General features: G+C 37.4%; 2 protein-coding genes across 3 annotated transcripts; one reads left to right on the forward strand and one right to left on the reverse strand.

Moving 5' to 3' along the window:
- On the forward strand, nucleotides 1-736 carry LOC101741816 (cytochrome b-c1 complex subunit 9). The gene is made up of 2 exons (XM_004928783.5): nucleotides 1-235; nucleotides 636-736. Exons 1-2 carry the CDS (start codon nucleotides 95-97, stop codon nucleotides 672-674), a joined length of 180 nt encoding a protein of 59 aa, XP_004928840.1. The 5' UTR covers nucleotides 1-94; the 3' UTR covers nucleotides 675-736.
- Nucleotides 737-1,523: 787 nt separating this feature from the next.
- LOC101741582 (leucine-zipper-like transcriptional regulator 1) lies at nucleotides 1,524-22,083 on the reverse strand. Of its 2 annotated transcripts, none has more exons than XM_004928781.5 (16): nucleotides 21,680-22,083; nucleotides 20,944-21,097; nucleotides 20,602-20,773; nucleotides 19,710-19,846; nucleotides 19,267-19,381; nucleotides 18,901-19,064; nucleotides 17,493-17,663; nucleotides 16,240-16,381; nucleotides 14,700-14,863; nucleotides 12,824-12,999; nucleotides 10,847-11,042; nucleotides 9,158-9,309; nucleotides 7,934-8,112; nucleotides 6,587-6,713; nucleotides 4,475-4,632; nucleotides 1,524-3,872 (listed from the first exon to the last, which is right to left on the reverse strand). In XM_004928781.5, exons 2-16 carry the CDS (start codon nucleotides 21,084-21,086, stop codon nucleotides 3,630-3,632), a joined length of 2,439 nt encoding a protein of 812 aa, XP_004928838.1. In that variant the 5' UTR covers nucleotides 21,087-21,097; nucleotides 21,680-22,083; the 3' UTR covers nucleotides 1,524-3,629. The 2 variants fall into 2 exon arrangements, with proteins under 2 accessions (XP_004928838.1, XP_004928839.1); XM_004928782.5 differs by having other exon boundaries at nucleotides 21,391-22,083.
- Between the last annotated feature and the right edge of the window lie 495 nt (nucleotides 22,084-22,578).

The raw sequence follows: 22,578 nt of genomic DNA on the forward strand, positions 1-22,578 counted from the left end.
GATAAAATAACAACGACAAGTGTCATTGTCACTTGTCAATTGACCAGTTTCGAGCTTTGACGAGAAAAGTGATTTTCTTGAGAAAATTTTCAAAATGTCCGTGTGGTCTACATTAAATCGTACTGTTTTCAAACGTACATCTACGTTTGCTTTGGCTGTTGCCGGAGGAACGTTCTTCTTTGAAAGAACATTTGAATTAGTGTCTCAATCGATATTTGAAAACCTCAACAAAGGAGTAAGTGTGACGTTATGTAATTTTCTTAGGTTTATTGTTTATTAATAATGTATAACATTATCCTAAACAGTATTTCAGAATTAATATCAATTTTTATTGAAGGAATTTCGTTAACCTCACTCATGTTTTACTTTTTCATTTTGTATTTTAAAATTTCGTTCAATCTGCAAGATTTTTTCGCTTCGCCAGACGAGCACAAGTTCCACATTATGATGAATGCCCTGTATCGCGGATGTACATCAGCATTCCCAGCAGTAAAATCAAGCAGTCTTATCTTTTGAAGCGATTTTTATAAGATTTAACATGAAAAACGATTCTGAACAAAACTTTAAATATCCCATTTTTTAGTAGATCGAATAATATCCTGAATTGTTGAGTAACTGTATTTCATTTTTTTCAGAAATTATGGAAGGACATCAAGCACAAATATGAAAATTAAATTGTAAATGTTCAATTTATTTCTTAGTTTATTAATTTAATTAAAATATGTTACAAACATAATATTCATATTTATTTTACAAGGTCATTAAGCAGTTAATAGTTGTACAGCCTCAATTAATTCAATCCCATCCCTATTTTTCAAAAAATGAGTATGTAATTTACTGGGGCATGAGCAACAAAATTCTCGAATGCTATACCAGCATACTGTGATCACCAATTTACTATTAATGGTGCTATAGCATATTGTTAACCTGACCAGGTGGATGTTTTGTCTGCTTTAAATCAGTTTGAGTAGTGGCAAAATTGAGTATTGGCATCTATACTGTGATGTCTATTGGATTTTTTTTGGGCCGGGGCCAAACCTCCTATGAGGTCCCCACGCCTAGGGGGTATGTGGGACTTGACGATCTGCAAATGTTGGGAGCAGAACGCGGCCCAAGGATCTTTTTAAGGTCCTTCCACACTAAAAGATTCCCCTGCACTCTTACACCCGATGTCTGTTCTTCATCCGGGGTCAGACCCGGAACGCGGAAAACTGTTTGATCTCATAAAGTTTTCAATTACAAGAAATTAAAAAAAGTTTAATTTATCTTGAACAGATGTGATAGATATCAGAGTGATTCTTATGGATTCTTAAATTATTATGAGCGGAGTATTTATTTTTAATTACCATATTATAATTATTATATTTCCAATAAAATACAATACAGAATTGGGTTAGTCATCAATAGAAACAACACTTTTTTTATGATTGAGGGATTACTGGTGGGCCTGAGGCCTTTCCAGTTTCACCAGGACAGGTAGGTGAGCAAAGGCTCAGCCAGGAGGGGTGTGATAGAAACAACAATTTAGTGACTAGAAATATATATTAAATAAGTTTTATACCTTATTACATAAATCACTAATAAACATTACTTAATTAACTTATGTTAAAAAACATTCAATTTTTAAAATTTCGTTAATTATATATTCAATTAACCTGGTACTGAACATTACACAAAATATGTACTCAAACGTTGTCGACGTTTATATTTTATAGAGAGCCATTTAGAATTAAAAAATAATAATAAAACAAAATTCAATTACCAAACTATAAAATTTAAGCGATGCTTTTATTTCAATACCCATTTATCTGGTTCAGGATATTACATCAAAGTACAAAAAAATATTGTATTGACATTGGTGTTTGATATGTGTGTGGATTTTCAAGTTAACTGCAGGTCATAAAATTGGTTGAAATATTCCATTGCAGGGCTAGATAGAGGTCAAGGTTAAGGAAGCAAAAATATCTAAAAGTGATCAACTGATACTGAATAACAATTAGCCATCAGATTAATAGTGTAGAAGATCTCTAAAAATAGAAACCACAAATAGAACACCCTTGCCCATGGACAAGAGATTAAAATCTTTATTTTGGAATTAACAGGAATCTGATATAGACAATATTTTTGAAGAATTAACATAAGCAAATTTAATAACAATCGTTTTTCTAGAAATGCATTAGGAGACCATTTGTAAATCACATGGACATCTTAGTTTAAATTAATAGTTTGTAGAATGTTGTAGTAATACCCGTCTAATGGTCAATATCATAAACATTATTTTATTGGGTAGATGAATAATCGGTCAACTACACTAGATTGAAGTCGTCGTGGCCTAAAGGATAAGACGTCCGGTGCATTCGTATGTAGCGATGCACCGGTGTTCGAGTTCCGCAGGCAGGTACCAATTTTTCTAATGAAATACGTACTTAACAAATGTTCACGATTGACTTCCACCAAAAAAAAATATAGGGGAATGTTGATTAATTCTGTTATCATTCCGGAAAACTGCTAGTGATTGCTGTTGGACAACATTGGCATTAGATTTTTCATATATTTTTGTAGTCCAATTTTGGGTCGACGACCCTGTGTAACACAGGGGAAACACTTTTAAACTAAACGAAACCTGTTCAATCAATAACTGGAATTCGATTATAATCACTGGCACCTCGAGATTTCAATTTGTTTTATTTCTTACATCCTCTAATGCTTTGAATAAAAAAAGCGGCTCCAAATTATTATAATAATAATTATAACGACTCGTACAGTGATCAATAATTAGGCGTAATTTTATAGAATTTAATAGAAGCGTTTAGTAAATTTTTTATAATTTCTAGGAGCCTACCTTAAACAGCCCTAATAAAAATATAGAGATAAATTACTATTTTTACAGAAACGATGTATCAAAAATAAAAAGAAATCGTATAATTTGTAATACCTATTATACCGACTGAGTTTCTCGCCGGATCTTTTCAGTAGGTTGCGTTTTCGATCAGGCGGTAGATTCTGCGAAGCACTGCTCTTGCTAGGGCCAGTGTTAGCATCACTTCAGTTTGAGCCCCGAGAGCTCACCTACACGCCAGGGTGAAGCTGAAATAGCCTCTTAATGCTATCAGCATACGTAGGACAAAAAAAAGTGTGTGCGTGGAAGTCACACACAGTAGAAGTGAAACTGATAAAAACATAAAAAAAATAGCAAGAGTCAACCACTCCGCAGTGAAATGGAGCAGCCTCACCCTGGGGAAACCGCCTGCATGATCACGGTATCACTAAGCCAGGTGAGTATAATTAAGCAAGAGAATTACGAGACCGTCTATCAACTGCGTAACATCTCGTCACCGCGATTCAGGAATTGTTGAATTTACGCGCAGCGAAATCTGTTGATAACAAACTAAATAGAAATAATCATAAATCATCTTTTGTAGTATGAGGTAGCGCCCTCTGTGAATTGATATTTTAACTTCACACGTATAATGTGTTCTATCTCATTCTCTCGCCGGCTGAATCCTATATGCATTCATATGTTTGTGTCTCTATGGACTTATTTTTTCGTTTCGTTTCATTTCGTTTCATCGAGTTTGAAATCACAACAAATCTAAAGAAGTTTCACTTCAAAAAAAAGTACGCTCGTTCTAATCGCTGTTACTGCGCCAGATGGCGAGGCTGTAGTCCGGATGGCGCAGTCGGTGCGGCGGCTTGCACTTGTTGCGCGCGTAGTCCGCGTCGTCCGTGATCGTATCTGCCGAGGACGAGGAGGGCAGCGAGTGCGGCTGGACCGGGAGGGGCACCTCGAACTGCGGCTCCTCCGCGAGCGCCCAGATTATGTCGACCAGCAGCGGTTGACCTAGATTCTTTATTGCCTCTTGCCTCGCCACCTGTCACCATAGGAATGTTGAACAAATACTATAGTAGTACTTAATAAATATTCACGATTGACTTTCACGGTGAAGAAATAACATCGTGTAATAAAAATCAAACCCGCAAAATTATAATTTGCGTAATTACTGGTGGTAGGACATTTCGTGAGTCCGCACGGGTACGTACCTCCACTCTGCCAATTTCTGCCGTGGAAAAGTAATGCGGCAGCCGTGTAACTATACTGAGACCTTAGAATTTATATCTTAAGGTGGGTGGCGCATTTACGTTGTAGATGTCTATGGACTCCAGTAACCACTAAACACCAGATGGGCTGTGAGCTCGTCCACCTATCTAACTAATAAAATAAAAAAGCTTTTTTTGTATCCATACAGCAATTTATTTATCAAATGACTAAGAGGGTTCGATATCGAATTATTTTCGCACCTCTGAACCCTATCGAACAATGACGTCACTGTATAACATTTAAACGATAAAAACCTATTTACTTCTGAACAGATTTTAATTTTGTTTACGACGACCGTCTCTGTATTTACGTTGGATTTTTCCATAATCAAGTAAATCGATATATAGAATTTTCAGCTGTACACTTGATACTTACAACCCCAAAATGGTGCACGATCATTTTAAGTGCGTATTCTTTGATGTCGGCCGCCTTCATCCTGTCCGCGACCTGCAGTATGGCGAGCACGTTCTCAGGGGACACGTTGCTCTGTAGATTGTGCTTGCAGAACACTTGGAGACGATTGTTTGTGAATCCTGTGCAATTAATACAATATAGATAATAAATATTAAAATAAACAAATATTGTAGGACTAGCGGCCGCTCCGGCTCCGCTCGGGTCTTTAACAAAAATTACAACGATATATTTTAACGTTGTTTTATTTTTTAAATAAAAGAACACTTATTGCGGCATAACTATAATAGTTAGTATATATGCTGTCGCGATACTTTTTGTAAATAATATAGTAATATGTTCTACCAAGGCGTAGTACTCGTTTTTATTCTGTCATCAATAGTTTTCGCAGGGCACGCGATGTAAAGAATATTTTAGGTAAATTTTTTTATACCTTGGGTTACATATTGGAGTTTTAGCAAAGATCCCAAATTTTTTTCAAAAAAGATTATAGCCTATGTCACTCGGGAATAGGTAGCTTTCAAACAGTAAAATAATTTTTCAAATCGGTTCAGTAGTTTCGGAGCCTATTCAATACAAACAAACAAACAAATCCTTCCTCTTTATAATATTAGTATAGATTGGTAAGAACGGAACGTATAAAAAGAGTGTGGAATGGAACGTTAAGACACGAGTGAGAGAAAACACTAAGAAAGGGAAAAGAGAGTGACAGAGAAAAGCAAGATGGCGAAGACGATTGAATGAGCAAAACCTAAAAAAGTGTCAGTTAATTTTTTTATTATAATAAAATCTGACATCTGAGACCTGGGATCTTCGTGACCTAAAGGATAAGACGTCCCGTGCATTCGTATATAACGATGCATCGGTGTTCGAATCCCGCAGGCGGGTACCAATTTTTGTAATGAAATACGTACTTAACAATTGTTCACGATTGACTCCCACGGTGAAGGAATAACATCATGTAATAAAAATCAAACCCGCAAAATTATAATTTGCGTAATCACTGGTGGTAGGACCTCTTGTGAGTCCGGACGGGTAGGTACCACCGCCCTGCCTATTTCTATTCTATTTTCTTTCGGTTTGAAGGGTGGGGCAGCCGTTGTTACTATACTGAGACCTTAGAACTTTTATCTCAAGGTGTGTGGCGCATTTACGTTGTAGATGTCTATGGGTTCCAGTAACCACTTAACACCAGGTGGGCTGTGAGCTCGTCCACACATCTAGGCAATAAAAAAAAAACATTTTTGCATTTTTTTTGAAGATTTTGGAAGTGGACCGTAGTAGTGCTATGATGACATAGTTTTATTTTATTCGCCACGATCCTTTTTCTAAATTTATAAACACTCATCATTCTCCTGCCCTTCTCCCAGTCACCTGGGGTCGGCGCAACAAGTCTTCTCCTTCCGTACTCCTCTATCATATACCATTTCTTCGCTCACTTCCATCTTACACATATCGTCTTTCACGCAATCCTTCCATTTATTCATAGATCTACTTCTTCCTCTAAAGCCTTCTAAATTTATAAACTATGTTATTTACCAATAGAGCATATACACAATGTTAAATATAAATAAATACAGAAAATTTTATACTAATTAGTTTATTAATTATTTATAAATTTAATAGTTATATAATATTAAATATTTATATTTATAATTAAGAAAGTATGTTTTGCTTGTTTTCTCTTTGCCTCACTATTCAATATCTTTTTTTTTTTATTGCTTAGATGGGTGGACGAGCACACAGCCTGCCTGGTGTTAAGTGGTAACTGGAGCCCATAGACACCAATAACGTAAATGTGCTACCCATCTTGAGATATAAGTTCTAAGGTCTCAGTATAGTTACAACGGCTGCCCCACCCTTCAAACCGAAACACATTACTGCTTCACGGTAGACACAAGAGGTCCTAACACCGGTAAGATTATCTATATTATGATGATATGTATATATTGAAATCTATGTATGTATTACAATTTCTAGTTTCCATAGTACCGGATACTCTAGTTTGGGGACAGGTGAGCGGGTGTAATCTTTCAACAATTATTTACCTTATTTAAGTGTAGGCTACTTACTAACCGTAATAAATGGGAGCTTGGAAGAGATATAGAGAGTCTTCTGTGGGCATGTTCGTGTCGCCGTAGTAGATGTAGCGCAGGAGAGAGTCGAACGCTGCCTCCGACGGAATTGTGTCGCATATCTGTATCTGTATTATGAAAATACAATTTAATTTTTTAATGATTATAATGTATGAATATCGGTTGATGGCAGTTCAACTATTAGAAATCATATTTCTATGGCACGTTTCTCTGTACACAGTATATTTTGCGTGTGTGTGTTTGAATGATTACAAAGGCATCATAGTCTTAATTATCTGCACAGATCTTCCTTCCAATAATAGCTCGCTGCTCTGGTCAACTTTTTATGATAGCCTTTATTTGTGACGTCATTAATAGCATGTAAACGCGGCGTTGTCACAGACTATCACACTGCCAGTGGAAGCTAATTAAAAAAAACCCTGAGCATTTATTACTGGTGGTAGGATCTCTTGGGAGTCCGCACGGATAGGTACCATTACTCCGCCTATTTCTGCCGTGAAGCAGTGATGCGTTTCGGTTTGAAGGGTGGGGTAGCCGTTGTAACTATACTGAGAGCTTAGCACTGATATCTGAAGGTGGGTGGCGCATTTACCTTTTAGATGGTTGATCCCCTTGCCTTTCTTAATAAGGAAAAATTGTACCAAAAAAAAAGTCTATGGTCTCCAGTAACCACTTAACACCAGGTGGGCTATGAGCTCGTCCACCCATCTAAACAATAAAAAAAAATAGAATAGGTAGGAAAAAAAATCTTGTTAACAGACTATCACATAGCCAGTGGAAGCTATTTTGAAAAACATCTGAGCACACTCATCTAAGTAAGCGTGGATCGAACATGTTCAAGCAGTTTTAGCTGTAGAATAGTGTTGTGCTCGAACGTTATTAGAACTTCTTATTAGATCTGGGTCTGCGGAGGGACTTCGGTTCCCTCTGTATTCTGTACCGTATGTTCCATGGGGAGTGCTCTGAGGAATTGTTCGAGATGATACCAACATCTCGTTTTTACCATCGCACCGCTCGCCACCGGAGTAGAGTTCATCCATACTACCTGGAGCCACTGCGGTCATCCACAGTGCGTTTCCAGAGATCTTTTTTGTCACGTACCATCCGGCTATGGAATGAGCTCCCCTCCACGGTGTTTCCCGAGCGCTATGACATGTCCTTCTTCAAACGAGGCTTGTGGAGAGTATTAAGCGGTAGGCAGCGGCTTGGCTCTACCCCTGGCATTGCTGAAGTCCATGGGCGACGGTAACCACTCACCATCAGGTGGGCCGTATGCCCGTCTGCCAACAAAGGCAATAAAAAAAAAAAAAAACTTGTAAGCAATTACATTGACGATGTTGTCTCGCGGCGAGAAGGAGCGGAACATGGCCTCGAAGTAGGCGGCGCGCGCGGCCAGGATGGAGCGGTGCGCGGGCCGCTCGTGCGACGCCGCGCGCAGCCGCACGTCGCTCAGCGCCGCGCCGCCCGCGCCCGCCAGCCCGCACATGTCCTGCTCCAGCGTCGTGCCTGCCGCACAACGCACACTCACTCGACACAAGGACTAAGGTTAACCAGGCGACAGCGGAACGCATCGTCGGTATTTCGATCAATTCATGACTGGGAAGCTCTACTGTAGTACTTCAATAATGTTACGCGTTGGGGTTCGGGATAAATAAAATTCTATCGAAGTATAAATTACTACTGTATTAGAACACTTTAAAACTCGTAGTTCACTTCTTTCGCTTCGCTTCGGGTGATCTGTTCGCTGTTTCGCTTCGAGTAGTTCCGATTACTGACTGACTGCGTGCCATCTCTGCAACGCTTTTATAATAAGATAAGAAGAGTCGTCGTGCTTCCTTGTATGGGGACACGGAACGGGTTTCAGGGCAAACCTCCCTGCCCGGGCAGAAGCTCCCTGCCACTCAGGGCAAGAGCGAAGTAATGCAGAAGGGTAGTTGGGGAGGGTTCAGTATGCGTGCTCGGTCGCAGTCTAACGCTTTTATAGTCAATACGACATCTCTAGAATCGTCGAGAAAATTCCTCACAAGTCGAGCACTTTCGATGCGTGCTTCCGATATCTGACAATAGATGGCGTTGTACTTCTCGAGCGTTCTAGATGTTAGCAGATCTTTTAATGTTCGTTACGGCTATTCGGTGACAGATGGCGTTACTCTTATTGGTGTAACAATAATAAAAAAATGCCTAAGAAGAATTAATTCATCTCAGAAGATTAATTCACAGGTTCGATAGGGCTCAGCTGTTATCTAGCGACGGTCACGCTCCGAATCACCGCGAGGGACGTCATGGGGCTCCAGTCGCGTACTCGCGTTAGTAAGATTTATTATTATAGCCCCAAAAATGTATCAAAATTGTAATCTTTTTTTTTCTTTTTTTTTATTGCCTTTGTAGGCAGACGAGCGTACGGCCCATCTGATGGTGTGTGGTTACCGTCGCCCATGGACTTTAGCAATGCCCGGGGCAGAGCCAAGCCGCTGCCTATATTGTATTCGAGTGACGTCACGTCAAGTACAACTATTACTAAGAAGCGCTAAAATTTGTTTTCGTTATATACCCGTGATCTCATCGTCAGAGTCGTGCGGGGCTGCCTGTTTGGACGACGGCTGCTGCCGCCTCCTGATCACCTCCACCATCAAGCTCTGCTCCAGCTGTTCGAATTCAGGCGACATCACGATGGGCGTGAAGTTGTAGTCTTTCACTACGAACCTGCAATTATTGTAAAATGTAAAACCTCGTTAAATAATTAAAGAAGGTTTATTCAATCTGTATTCGTCTACTGTGTATCCGAATGACACATCGTCTTCGCGCATTAAAACTGTAGAATATTAGAACTTACTAATTTTACACGAGAGTGCTTTAAAGGCTTAACATGTGATATTTTTAATATTAATCATCTTTGCAACATTTATTTTTTATTTTTTACCAGTTACATTATCTGTCTTTTAAAGTAAGATAAAATTATATATTAATTTTGTTAATAGTACTCAAAATATAGGTAAACAAAAAAAAAACAAAAACTGAACTACGCTCTTTTGACAGTAATTATGACAAAAATACTGGTGATACCAAATGATTCCGCATATTAACTCAATTTCGAATATTTTTGGAAACTGTACACTTTTAATGCGAAAAGACGATATAAAAAATAACTTTCAATACAAACAATCGAAGAAAACAAATTTAAATACATTCACATTTACGAACGATATTTTTAATTTCGTACTAAAAAAGAACACCCTGTATCAACTTTATACAGATGTTTTGTGCCCGCCTCACAGTTAATACTGCGTAGTACATTCAGAGATATTGGATATAAGCAAAGGAGCTACCGTATAGTTGTAAAGATATATCAATTAAGTTAGACATACTGAAATATGTCGTTATACAATATACAGATTTCAATTGTTTTTACTTTGTATACAGATTTTCAAATCCATTATTTTCTAATAGTAAATTATGTAAATTTTTATGATGCAATTGATTTGTGCATTAAACATTAAAGGAGAAAATCTTCTTTGTTTACCTTAGCCCACTATGTGGGTTCAGTACACCAAATTTTTCAATTCCATTCTCCTCCAGCAGCCGTCATCCCGACACTCACTTCTTTTTTTAAAAAGAGATTTTATGCCTTGGTAACTAAGACCTTTAAGTCATGTCTTATTTTAATTTATATTCTGATTTTTATGAAAAATGACAATATGGAATGAAATGGAGATGATTAATTTGAGACATTAATCAACTGGGATGAAATTAAATGAAATGAAATGAATGATATAGGATGAAATATAATCTCAGTAAAATGGCGGTCATTTACTGAGACTTTTTCAGTGGACTTTTTGGAGGATCCCGATATCCCGATTTCCCACATTTGTGCACTTTCACAGATATGAAACAGTTAATAAACCACTGTTATTACACATTTAAACCTAAAGAAACACTAAATAGACACAATAAAACAAATCACACAACTTCACTCCTCGCGTTTTCGCCAAAAAGGCTCACTCACTCCTCTTTCTCTCATATAGTCATTCATTCACACACTCCATCTATGTCTTATTCGGTAGACCCCTTCCGTCTTTACCTTTTTTTAAAGGAGAAAATAAATAATTTTTTTTATTGCCCGTGTAGGCAGACGAGCATACGGCCCATCTGATGGTGAGTGGTTACCGTCGCCCATAGACTTCAGCAATGCCAGGGGGAGAGCCAAGCCGCTCTGCCTAGTGTTATTATTATAATTTCCGACCTGAGACAATACTCCTTGATGCAGTGCAGGGCGGCGTGGTGCGCGGCGTGCAGCGCCTGCAGCACGTTGGTGGCGCACAGGTTGGCGCGCAGGAAGCGGGCGCACAGGCCGCGCAGCCGCGGGATGCTCAGCCGTAGCGCCAGCCGCAGCACCTCCATCACCAGCAGGATCGTGGCCGGCGACGCGGGGTCCTCGTCTGGAATTTTCAAATCTAATTATGGTTTTTTTTAAAGGGATTTTATGACCTGGTAACTAAGGCCTTTAAGTCATGTCTTATTTTAATTTATATTCTTATTTTTATGAAAAACTAGCTGACCCGGCAGACTTCGTAGTGCCTCAATCGATAAATAAAATACCTACGATTTGTGTTTATAATAAACTTTAATGAAAGAAAAGGGGTCCGTCCGACGGGGGACACATCAAAGGAAAAACAAAATTGTTATTTTTATTTAGTTCCGAACATTTTCATATTTATCTACCTTTTAAACATTCCCTGGACTTCCACGAATAATCCAAGACCAAAATTAGCCAAATCGGTCCAGCCGTTCTCGAGTTTTAGCAAGATTAACGAACAGCAATTCATTTTTATATATAGAGATATGATAATATGGAGTGAAATGAAATGAAATGAATTTAAGATGATTAATTTAAGACATTAAAATGTTTGTGAAGTGTACTAAGTGTTGAATACAGTTTTTAGTTCTACTTTGGTGGAATTTTATTTATCCTGAACCCCAGCCTGTAACAGTATGTTTTGTAGTCGGGTTCGCCTTTTTTAAATTGTATTATAGATTATACTACTTTTTAAGTCTGTACACACGTACGTAGCATTGAATCCCGTAATAAATGGGGAAAAAGTAGGTGAGCTCACGGGGCTCATACCTGACGACGATGCTAACAAGAACCCTAGCAAGAGCCGTGCTTCGCAGAATCTACCACCGGATCGGAAACGCGACCCACTGAGAAAATCCGGCGAGAAACTCAGTGGGTTGTGTCTGAGAGTTAATTTACTCGTCGAGCCCTTCGTCGCAAGCGACGGGTTCGACGAGAACGGTGACCGGTGCTTGAAGTACCTAAAAGTACCCGATAAGCGAATGTTCCACTATTGAAACTGCAAGCCAAGCGTGCTTCGCATCAGAAATATTGGCAAGTTGCCCTAGCGACAACTATGGGCATACGATCCAACTCCACACAAATTTGAGTTAACTTTTACGATATCGAGAACGTTAAAAAACTCGCACCAAGCACACTGCAGCACGTTCTTATTCACTGAATTTTCAATGTACTTATCGATATCTTTAATTTCAGTTTACCAAAACGACACACAAAAAATTTATAATAATTTACTATGATTTATTTCGTACGTATCACAGAAATCTTTGGGAAAAAGATTCAATTTACATAGCAGTAAATATTTTAACGATGGTGGCCTAAGTATGGGGGGACATCTGGCTATTTCACTCGCACGTCCGCACTCGTCGCCAGTGACGTCACAAGCCGCAAAACAAACCAGATGTTACTCTTCTGACATGTAAGAGTTTTCAGAAGATAATTGAAGTGAAACTTCTAATGCGACTTCCAACAAGGTTGCGTTAAAACGTTTAACGCTACCATACTAGTAAGAGACAGAGCGAGAGTGAATACGTGGCATTCGAACGTATGCGCGTAGTATAACTGTTACAGGCCAGCGCGAGCGTTAGCAACGGGTAGCGTCCAATATTTTAATGAAGTATTTAAAAAATATATTTTATATATATTATGTATTTATTTTTCTATCTATAATTTATAATGTTGAAGATGTCGCATCTTTTATACACAGCATTTCCTATTGCAAGAGCAATCTGATTTAAGGATGAAAAATTAAGAAAACCACAATACTACACATTGAAAAAGAAGTTTCACTTCATTCACGTGCACCAAGTTGCACGCGCACCGTTTTTTTTTTTTGTTAACAGGCACCCAAATTTCTTTACATACCCTTCTCTGTGGGATCAATCCTATCCGTGTATATGTAGTCGAGTACCATATTGAACGCCTCTGGTGTGGCCTCGGTGAGTGTTACAGTGAGCTGCGGCGGGGAGTCGTACGAATATGGATTTGAGGCCGCCTCTTCGCCCGATTCTATCTTACTCAATAGTTCCTCACGGGCTTCCCTGATGAAACAAGTCATATTAACCATTAATCTATACATATAAATAAAATTAGAGTGTCTGTTTGTAGTATTGAAACAACCGCTTTTTACTACATGCATATGAATATATATATACGGTACATACACCAAAATAAAATACAATTTTTGTCTGTCTGTTTGTTGCGGCTAATCTCTGGAACGTCTGGACCGATTTTGATGAGACTTTCACTAATAGGTAGCTTATGATATAAGGAGTAACTTAGGCTACTTTTTTTAGACTAACTTCGCCCCGTGTCGTCACCCGCAGTTATTGTCGTACCGCGCGCAACATGGCGGGCTTCGCCTATCAATAATAAAATTGAATGTTTCCGAAGCGAAGCGAGGGCGGGTCGCTAGTAATACATAAATATTGGAATATGGAATATCATGGAATTTTTGTAAGGTGATTTAGTCCGATGAGTATTACTTAATTTTATAGTGTAAGTTGATGTATATAATAAATACATATGTGCGTATTGTGTTGTTTTTGTTTTGTGTGTAAACTTAAATTTCTCTTCTCTGTTCACTTTCTACTTATATGTGATTTTGATGGTGGAAACATGTCTGGTTTTTGTTTTAGCTATTTTTTTTAAATACTAGCTGACCCGGCAGACTTCGTAGTGCCTCAATCGATAAATAAAAGACCTAAGCTTTTGTATAAAATAAACTTAAAAAGGAAAAACAAAATTGTTATTATATTTTTATTTAATTCCCATCATTTTTATATTTATCTACCTTTTAAACCTTCTCTGGACTTCCACAAATAATTCAAGACCAAAATGAGCCAAATCGGTCCAGCCGCTCTCGAGTTTTAACGAGACTAACGAACAGCAATTCATTTTTATATATAGAGATTATATGTTTGTATTGCACGGTTGGTTTCCCAAATAAATAAATAAATAAACATCACTAAGATCTGAAATGAATGTTCTTTTCTCTCATACTGACTGAACAAAGTGAACTTCAACGAATGATATTGCCAAATACACAAAAGAAAAGGTTTAAAATACAATATTTAGGCAAAAATTACCATTTTATTATAAAAGTACAAAGTTTAAATTTTTATTTATTTATCTAAGTAGGCACTTTTAAAAAGTTATTTAAAAAGCTATTGATATATAAATTGATATAAATATATGTAGATTCGTCCTTGAAAATAACAGAAAACAAACGGTTTTTCAAATGAATGAATATGAACATGGCAACATGAATGTACTTTTTAAATAAATACATTTAATTTTAATACACTAATAAATAAAATGAGTGTGCTACTAACTAACTAAGTTTATTATTATTATTAATTATCATTAGTTATTATTATGTATTACTAGCTGACCCGGCAAACGTTGTTTTGAACTTATTGTAAGTGTGTAAGGATGTGGTAAATGAGTGAAAGAGGCATGTAGAGCTGTGAACAATGAGGGAATATAAAAATAACAAAACCTCATTCAACCACATAATGCCTCATTATAACTAAAAAAAAATTGTCCAAAAAATAAAAAAATAATGTAACAACTCTTATCACTTAGGGGTATGAAAAATAGATAGTAGCCGATTCTCAGACCTACTGAACATGCATATAACATTTCAGAAAAATCGGTCAAACCGTTTCAGAGGGGTATGGTAACTGACATTGTGACACGAGAATTTTATATATTATAACATATTATTAGTGTGACTAACTTTATTTTGGTCCTGAGGTACTGAGACCTGGCAGCCAACATGGCTTGGTGCGCTAGTACCGGTGTCTGTTCGTCTCCGACCAGTAACGTTACGTCGCAGAACTGCTGCGATTTCAGAATGCGACCGAAGTCCTCATGTAAGGTGCAGCGAGGGTAGTCGGATAGCTGTGAACAAAATCGGGGTCAACGAACGTGTTACCTGCCCTTGACACTGAGGGTACACGAATATGAACTTGTAACAATAATGCCTGAGTTTTTATTGGGTAGGGGGGCTAACTAAAAAATTCATTCGGGTGTTTGTCTGTGCGCCTGTACAACAAAATCCCACAAGATGTTCAGAACCTACATATACATAGGTTTAAGAAAACCATTAAAGAACATCTGTGCAATAAAGCTTACTATAAAGTCAATGATTATCTAGAAGATTGCACAAAGTGGGAATGAGTTGCTCGCTCCGGGCATTTCAATATTGTAATAATTGTTATGTTATTATACTCATGTAAAAATGAATATTTAAAAAAATCTAATATTTAAAAAAATATCTCACATTTAAAAAAAAAAAAAACATGCCCGCTGAGTTTCTCGCCAATTCTTCTCAGGACGGAGGCTAGTTCTTGTGAATTGGCGGTAGTTCTTTTGACGTTCAACAACTATGTAGTTTTATTTATGTTGAATAATTTTTTTTTTATTTGATTTGATTTGAACGACCCACTTTTTTTTCGGGCAGGGTTCGAACCTCCTATGAGGTCTAGGAGGTATGTGGAACTTGACGGTCTGCAGATGTTGAGAGCAGACCGCGGGCCCAATGATGTTTTAGGGCCCTACCCATCAAACGACTCTCGTTGCACTCTCTCACCCGACGTCCGATCTCAGCCCGAGTTTAGAACCCAGGCAGAGTAGGAGGGTTCCCGCGGTCATCACTACAACCAGACTCGCGGCGTCACCCCTAGGACGCTCGATCGACGGGTCGGAATATTCAAAGACTCTACGTCGGCCGTCTCGGTACGGCAGCCGGACAGGCCGCTCCAGGCGATGCCGCTGGTGTTCCGGAATACCCAAGTGATCACCTGAGCTCATAGACGTCACAAGGAGCATGTCGCCACCCACTTAAGCTTTGAGACATGAGTTCTAACCACCAGAGTCCGCGGTTCTACGGTATATACGTCCAGCTAACTGCTACTTCAATTTCCCTTCTTTTCTTATATAATCAATAAATTGTAAATGCTTATAAAATTTTAAAAATATACGTTTATATATATATAGGGCGGCGGAATAACGAGAAATGGATATCACTTTATTTTTTTTTTATTTTTTACACAAAAAACAACAACATAATCACTTTTACATCTATCACCAAACACACTAATCTCCTTTTTTTCTGACTACCTACTAATTTTGAATGCCAATCTACAATTTTGGGTTGCCAGAATTTAAATTAAATTAAATTCTAAAAAAATACTCCACACGGCCGTCCTGGTTAATCATCTGACCCAGATGAATAATTTTCTTCAAACAAATGTTAAAAAGTGAGTTCGCTGTACCTGAAATCGAAACAGTTCTCCGCTCCTAACGTTGTTATCAACAGTGCCACCGAAGATGTACAAGGCGTCGCCCACGACAGCGCCCGCGTGGAACAGTCGCCCTGATGGTACTTGCGAATCGGGAGCCGGATTTACAACTGACCTGGTAATGTATTCAGTTATATTTACTAACGAAGAAATAGAGGTCACGGACTGCTATGGATATATCAATGCGGGACCACGTCACTGGACATCACTGTTAAAATTATCATTGCAACCGCAGCGTGCGTAAGACCAACAGTGCCAAATTTAAAACAAAGGTAATTTCTTGGAACCTGTAGCAGTGAGATGGTGATAGACATTGAAATAATTTTATGACTAATTGGTTCCCTGTCTGTGGAACCGTAAATTACTCATTAATTGAAGTAATTTACGTGAAAATGACTGATATTACTGAGATGCCTTAGATTGATTATGATATTTCAAGCGGTATTCAGCATCGGAATTGATTGTTAGTAAATATAAATTGACTTCCAAAATATTGGGGTCTTCAAGGTACAGCTTTGATCGCAAGTGGAGTACAAGTGTCACATCTGAATCTTTCGTTTTTTTTATTATTTAAGTATGGTAATTATTTTTTGCAATACCATTGTTGCCAGTTTCGAGTTTAAAAAATCTTCAATGATTAAATACATACATATTCTGTTATATGAAAAATTATATGAAGAGAAATGTTAGAAAATGAAATAAAGTCTGGTTGTTTACTGAGGCTTTTTCAGTGAACTTTTTTGGTGAACTCGAGAAGCTGTAGCCAAGAGGTTTGTTTCATTTTTACAGATACTAAATTTTATTACATATTTAAACCTGAAAACATACTCAAAATTAACACACGAATTAACATTCGACCCAACTTCACTCCTTGCGTTCCCGCCAAAGAGTCCATCTGAATTTTTAAAAGATATGCAAAGGTTTGTCTATTGCCTGGCATATAATTTAACACGTTGACTGCCATGTAGGTCACCGGTGTCCTACGCAGCCCACTAAAGTAATGTCGATTTTTGTTACTAAAGCGCCTGGATTGCCTAACTTTGCCTCCTTTTGTTTGTTAATGTATCTTCGGATTTGTCTCTCATAGAGTCTACTAGATATTCCAGTGCCTTGGTAAGAAGATCCAAGAGGGAAATCGACTTAATTACTTCACTTGACTACATGGCAGTAAATGTGTTAATCAGCAAATACAATCGTTGTTCTGATACAATACGGATGGGACTTACCAAATCTGCGTATCGAGATCGTAACAGTGCAAATCGGCGGGCAACGTGTTATCGGCTGCCCCCCCAAACACGTACAGATGTCGCCCGTGCGCCGCCATTACGTGCCCGTAGCGCCGCGCCGGGGCCGGCCCCGCACACCTCAGCAGATGCTCCGTACACACCCTGGTCCAACTAAAAAATCGTACAAATTTTATTAGCAGCAAAGACACGTGCGTAATGTTGAATAGACTTCGAATGAAAAAAGTTTTTTTTTGGCTTAGATGGTTGGACGGGCTGTGAGCTGGTGTTAAGTGGTTACTGGAACCCATAGACATCTACAACGTAAATGCGCCACCCACCTTGAGATATAAGTTCTAAGGTCTCAAGTATAGTTACAACGGCTGCCCCGCCCTTCAAACCGAAACGCATTACTGCTTCACGGCAGAAATAGGCAGGGTGGTGGTACCTACCCGCGCGGACTCACAAGAGGTCCTACCACCAGTCAGAATTATTGGTTTTCTTAATCCGTATGGACACATTGGTGTCAACGATTGGTGGGTTTGGCCATTAGTTAACAAATGCTTTGTTAATGACGTTCGTAATAACTTTCATGGTATTGGGATTTAAGCAACTTTTTATCTGTGTAGACTTATAAAAAAAAAAAAGGATTGTAGGTGCTCAAAGGTCCAAGTCATTCTTTTAAGCTGGCCTTAGTATTTGAGTTGCTACTATTAGACAGAATACGTTCACTTTTATATCAGTACAATCAACAGTCAAAGTTTACTGACAAGTAGTGCCATAGTGTTTTTAGTCGGACTTCATCAAATTTGAAAAAAATATTGCATTATGATACGGGGTCACAGCTTATATGGGCTACTGAAGTCATTAAGCATCACAACGTGGAAGCTGCTACCCAACTTGAAAAAGGGGTCTAAGTCTCAATTATATTACGTAACGGCGGTCCCGCCTGAAAAACCAGAATGTATCATTGCTTATAATATGCAATATGGCACATCACCAACCACTAAACTATTATAGTATTATAGTTTTTGCCCGCGACTCCGTCAGCGTGGAATAGTTACTTTGGCATAATGCTAAATTTTACCCCCTACTTCATTTGCGTAGAAAGTGAAAATATTTTTGAATTATAGAATGTTAAGGAGCTATTTAAACCGCTATTTTGAAACATTATATATTGGTGCTCCACTTGTATTGGTCTTACCGTGATGTTATATAGCCTATAGCCTTCCTCAATAAATGGGCTATCTAACACTGAAATAATTTATCAAATCGGATCAGTTGTTCCTGAGATTTGCACGTTCAAACAAACAAACAAACTCTTCAGCTTTATAATATTAGTATAGATATAGTGTTATTAAAATACTATGGGCTATGTAATAAAAAAAATTGCATTTTAAATTTAACTTACATGCGACTTTCAAAGTCGAATTGGAAAAGGGCATTGGTAATCTTAGCACCACTTTGTCCGCTGAATACAAACATCTTCCCTCGAGCAACAGCCACAGGAAAGTTGCAACATGTAGGAGGGCATTCACCTTTCTGTTCTACTTTTTCCCATTGATGAGTTTCTCCCTAGACATGAATCAACTGTGAATACATTCAACCAATCATTTGCATCATTGAACATTGCCATAGAAATTCATGATTTGAATTTCCAAATTTTTATATTCTTTTGTTATTATTATAATAGCTTTCCCGACCTTCTGTTGTATCATTTCAAATAATGATGATCACAAACATATTTTAGGCAACATTCAAAAAGTATATTACATACCACTAAATCGATAGTCCACATGTCGTTAAGACGGGCATTCCCATCATAACCTGCAAAGATCCACAGCTTGTCATCATACACAGCAGCTCCGTGTGCTGATCTTGGTACTGGCTCCCTACACAAATAATTCAAAATTTTACTATCTTAAACTTAAAAGTTTAGGAATAAGGGCATCCATGATTTCAACTTTACAAATTACAATATGTACAATCCAAATTCTAAATGGATAATACATAATACGTTCGATATTCTTTGAATGAGGTTTGTTTAAGTAATATATTAAGGTCTCGAAATAGAGATCAAAGAAATAGTATTGGACTGAGTTCAGGATTTAATTTTATATGTTCAATATTATCTTACTGTCCCATATGTAGCCATAACACGACACTGGCAGAAATTGCTGAAAGTATCAGCAGATTAACATTAAAAAAAAAAAAACTTACTGTCCAGTAAACTTCCACCGCACCCATTGTGCATTCTGGAACTTGTACTCAAAGAGATCGTTTTTATTTGTTAGATTCGAGTTTGCCAGTATATCACCAGTATAGCCTCCAAACACAAACATTGATGAACGATGTACCTAAAAATTAAACAAAGAGAATGAAACTCTTTTCAAAACAAAAATGTAGGGTTACAAAATAATAACTTTATTTACGCATTCATTATTAATTTCAAACATGTTTAAGCTGTCAGGAAACGGCAAAGATCCTTTTCCTTCTATTCAGTCAAAGCTAAACTATTATTAGAACTCAATGCTTAGGTGACAGAAAAAAGAGATTAAGATAAACAGAGCATGGCAATTGATAGTGATAACCATCAAAAATCGAATATATCTCTTTATTTATACATATCCTGAGAGTATATAAACATGCATAATCAATTTAACGGTAGACAGCGGCTTGGCGCTGCCCCTGGCATTGCTGAAGTCCATGGGCGACGGTAACCACTCACCATCAGGTGGGCCGTTTGCTCGCCTGCCTACAAAGGCTTAAGTAGCTACTGACTTATTTTATTGCCCTTGTAGGTAGTCGAGCATACGGCCCACCTGACGGTGAGTGGTTACCGTCGCCCATGGACTTCAGCAATACCAGGGGCAGAGCCAAGCCGCTGAATTGACAATAAAAAAATTGGAATTAAAGTAAAGAGAATATATAATACTAAAAATGCTAATCTTTCTCTCTATATATTGAGGTCTATGGCCCAATTTCAACAATTAGGTGAACATTCATATAAGTTATTCTGCTTCAAACATATTAAAATAAGCTAATATAAGCTAATTATGTGTTCATCTAATCCTTAAGATAATTTATCATTAACAATAAAACAGAAACTTACCACAGCTGAATGATGATATCTTGGGGCTGGAGGTATACCCATACAGCCCATTTTAGTCCATGATTTCTCTCTTATATCAAACCTGATCAGATCATTCAACATTGACTTTCCATTGTCACCTCCAAACACATATATTGCATCTTTATAAGCGATTGCTGTGTGTTTACTACGCCTAAAAAATATAATTTTTTATTCTATTGAAGAATTAAATAGTTTTATACAAAGTGACACTTACTTTAGAGGTTGAAATATAAATATACAATTGAATAATAAGCACAAGTATTTAGTTAAATAAGTTGTTTCCTGATCTATTATAATTTTGATATGAACAATGTCACATACTTGGCACCCACAAATTCATAGCATTCAGACATGCGTTTCCATTTGTGAACAGTCTCAAAAGGTCCAAACTCCATTCGTAGGCTAATATCCAGTTCATTCGGGTTCCGTAGTTGTTCTGTTATCATCTTTGCAATGTTCTGCATTTTGATTTCTCCTGAAAGATTTGAGTATTTTTAACACTACAGTCAATCTTGTAGAAGCTGTTAAATCGTTAGTGAAAGCAATGAAACTAAATGAGACCATGAAATGTATCCTAGTATATCAGAGCAAGCGGAAATTGAGAAAATCAGAACATATATGTATAGATCCAGCTAAACACACGTTACGGTTTCCCGAAAAAACATTACAGAAACAATCTGAAAATAAACTACGTGAAATAGGTCGCCGAAAAATGTAGTTTAATGAGTCAGTGACTTCAGCTCGAAGACACGATTGTGGTAAACTTACTTCCGTCTGATTTCGACGTACACTTTAGATGTTTGATTTTAAATAGAAAAACGGAAAGTAAATAGTGTTTAGGGCAGCAGATTTAAATTTTGTTTTTTTTTAAGTAACGAATAACTACAATCAATAGGTGGGTAAATACATACAATGGTTATTAAACGGCATTTAAAATTATTATAACTACACACATATTCCATTTCAAATTGTTATGATAGGTTTTAGACACAAGTTTAATATTCGATGTGTACGTTTATTTATAGAGAAAATTCTATTAAATGTAATTAATTCTTACAGATCATTCCTTTTTAAATTTTCGATTTCATTTCTTTGTAATCACTAGAAAAAGTAAGTGTTAGCTATACATTATCATATTAGCTAAATTTTATTTTTCCACAACAAAAGTAGACAGCGGCATTATATTTGTCGAATTGAAATAGCGAAGGGAACGAAGCCCTTAGAGTCCAATCATTTTTGACATAGCTTTTTGAAAAGAGAAATATTTTTTAACTCCCGAAGTAAAATTCAGAGAAATAAAATTTCTTAATGCATTTGGTATCATATATTTTGTTAAATAGGAACTCAAAATTGGAGAATCTATGTCACTAATTAGAGTTTGTTATTAATAGCCTTTTCATGGTTCTTGGCTAGCAGACACTCGGACATTCGATTGTTCTCTGGATAGTCTGTCCGAGTCTGTCGTCAAGCAGACCCTTTCCCTGCAGCCGATTACTTGGTAGTTTAAAGAGATCGACAAAATCAAAGTACTTTTTTAACCCCAGTCACTTTAGCGGACCTTCTTTGCGGAACCAGTGCTAACATAATTTGTATTCTTGAATCAAACAATATTAAGTAAAATATTACCTAATAGTCGAGTGAATATCATAGATAGTCCTTGTGATACACGACTGCTGCTTTGGCGTTTACTAAATAGTTGAATTTGTGTCGACTTTTTGGCGGGAATGCGAGGAATGAAGTTGTGTGATTTGTTTTATTTTGTCTATTTAGTGTTTCTTCAAGTTTAAATGTGTAATAGCTGTGGTTTATTAACTGTTTAATATCTGTGAAAGTGCACAAATGTGGGAAATTGAAACAAAGCTGCTGGACGTAACTACTCGGAATCCTCCAAAAAGTCCACTAAAAAATCTTAGTAAGTGACGACCATTTTACTGAGATTATATTTCATCCGATATC

Source organism: Bombyx mori, chromosome 16 (assembly GCF_030269925.1).
Source record: "Bombyx mori chromosome 16, ASM3026992v2".
Taxonomy (NCBI): domain Eukaryota; kingdom Metazoa; phylum Arthropoda; class Insecta; order Lepidoptera; family Bombycidae; genus Bombyx; species Bombyx mori.

Bases quoted from the DNA above. Each gene is read 5' to 3' on its own strand.
- LOC101741816 (XM_004928783.5), top strand. From the start codon at position 95: ATGTCCGTGTGGTCTACATTAAATCGTACTGTTTTCAAACGTACATCT. The intron at 236-635 runs GTAAGTGTGACG...CATTTTTTTCAG, and splicing joins TTGAAAACCTCAACAAAGGA to AAATTATGGAAGGACATCAA.
- LOC101741582 (XM_004928781.5), bottom strand. From the start codon at position 21,086: ATGCAGAACATTGCAAAGATGATAACAGAACAACTACGGAACCCGAAT. The intron at 20,774-20,943 runs GTATGTGACATT...TATATTTTTTAG, and splicing joins TATGAATTTGTGGGTGCCAA to GCGTAGTAAACACACAGCAA. The intron at 19,382-19,709 runs GTAAGTTTTTTT...TTATTTGTGTAG, and splicing joins CGGTGGAAGTTTACTGGACA to GGAGCCAGTACCAAGATCAG.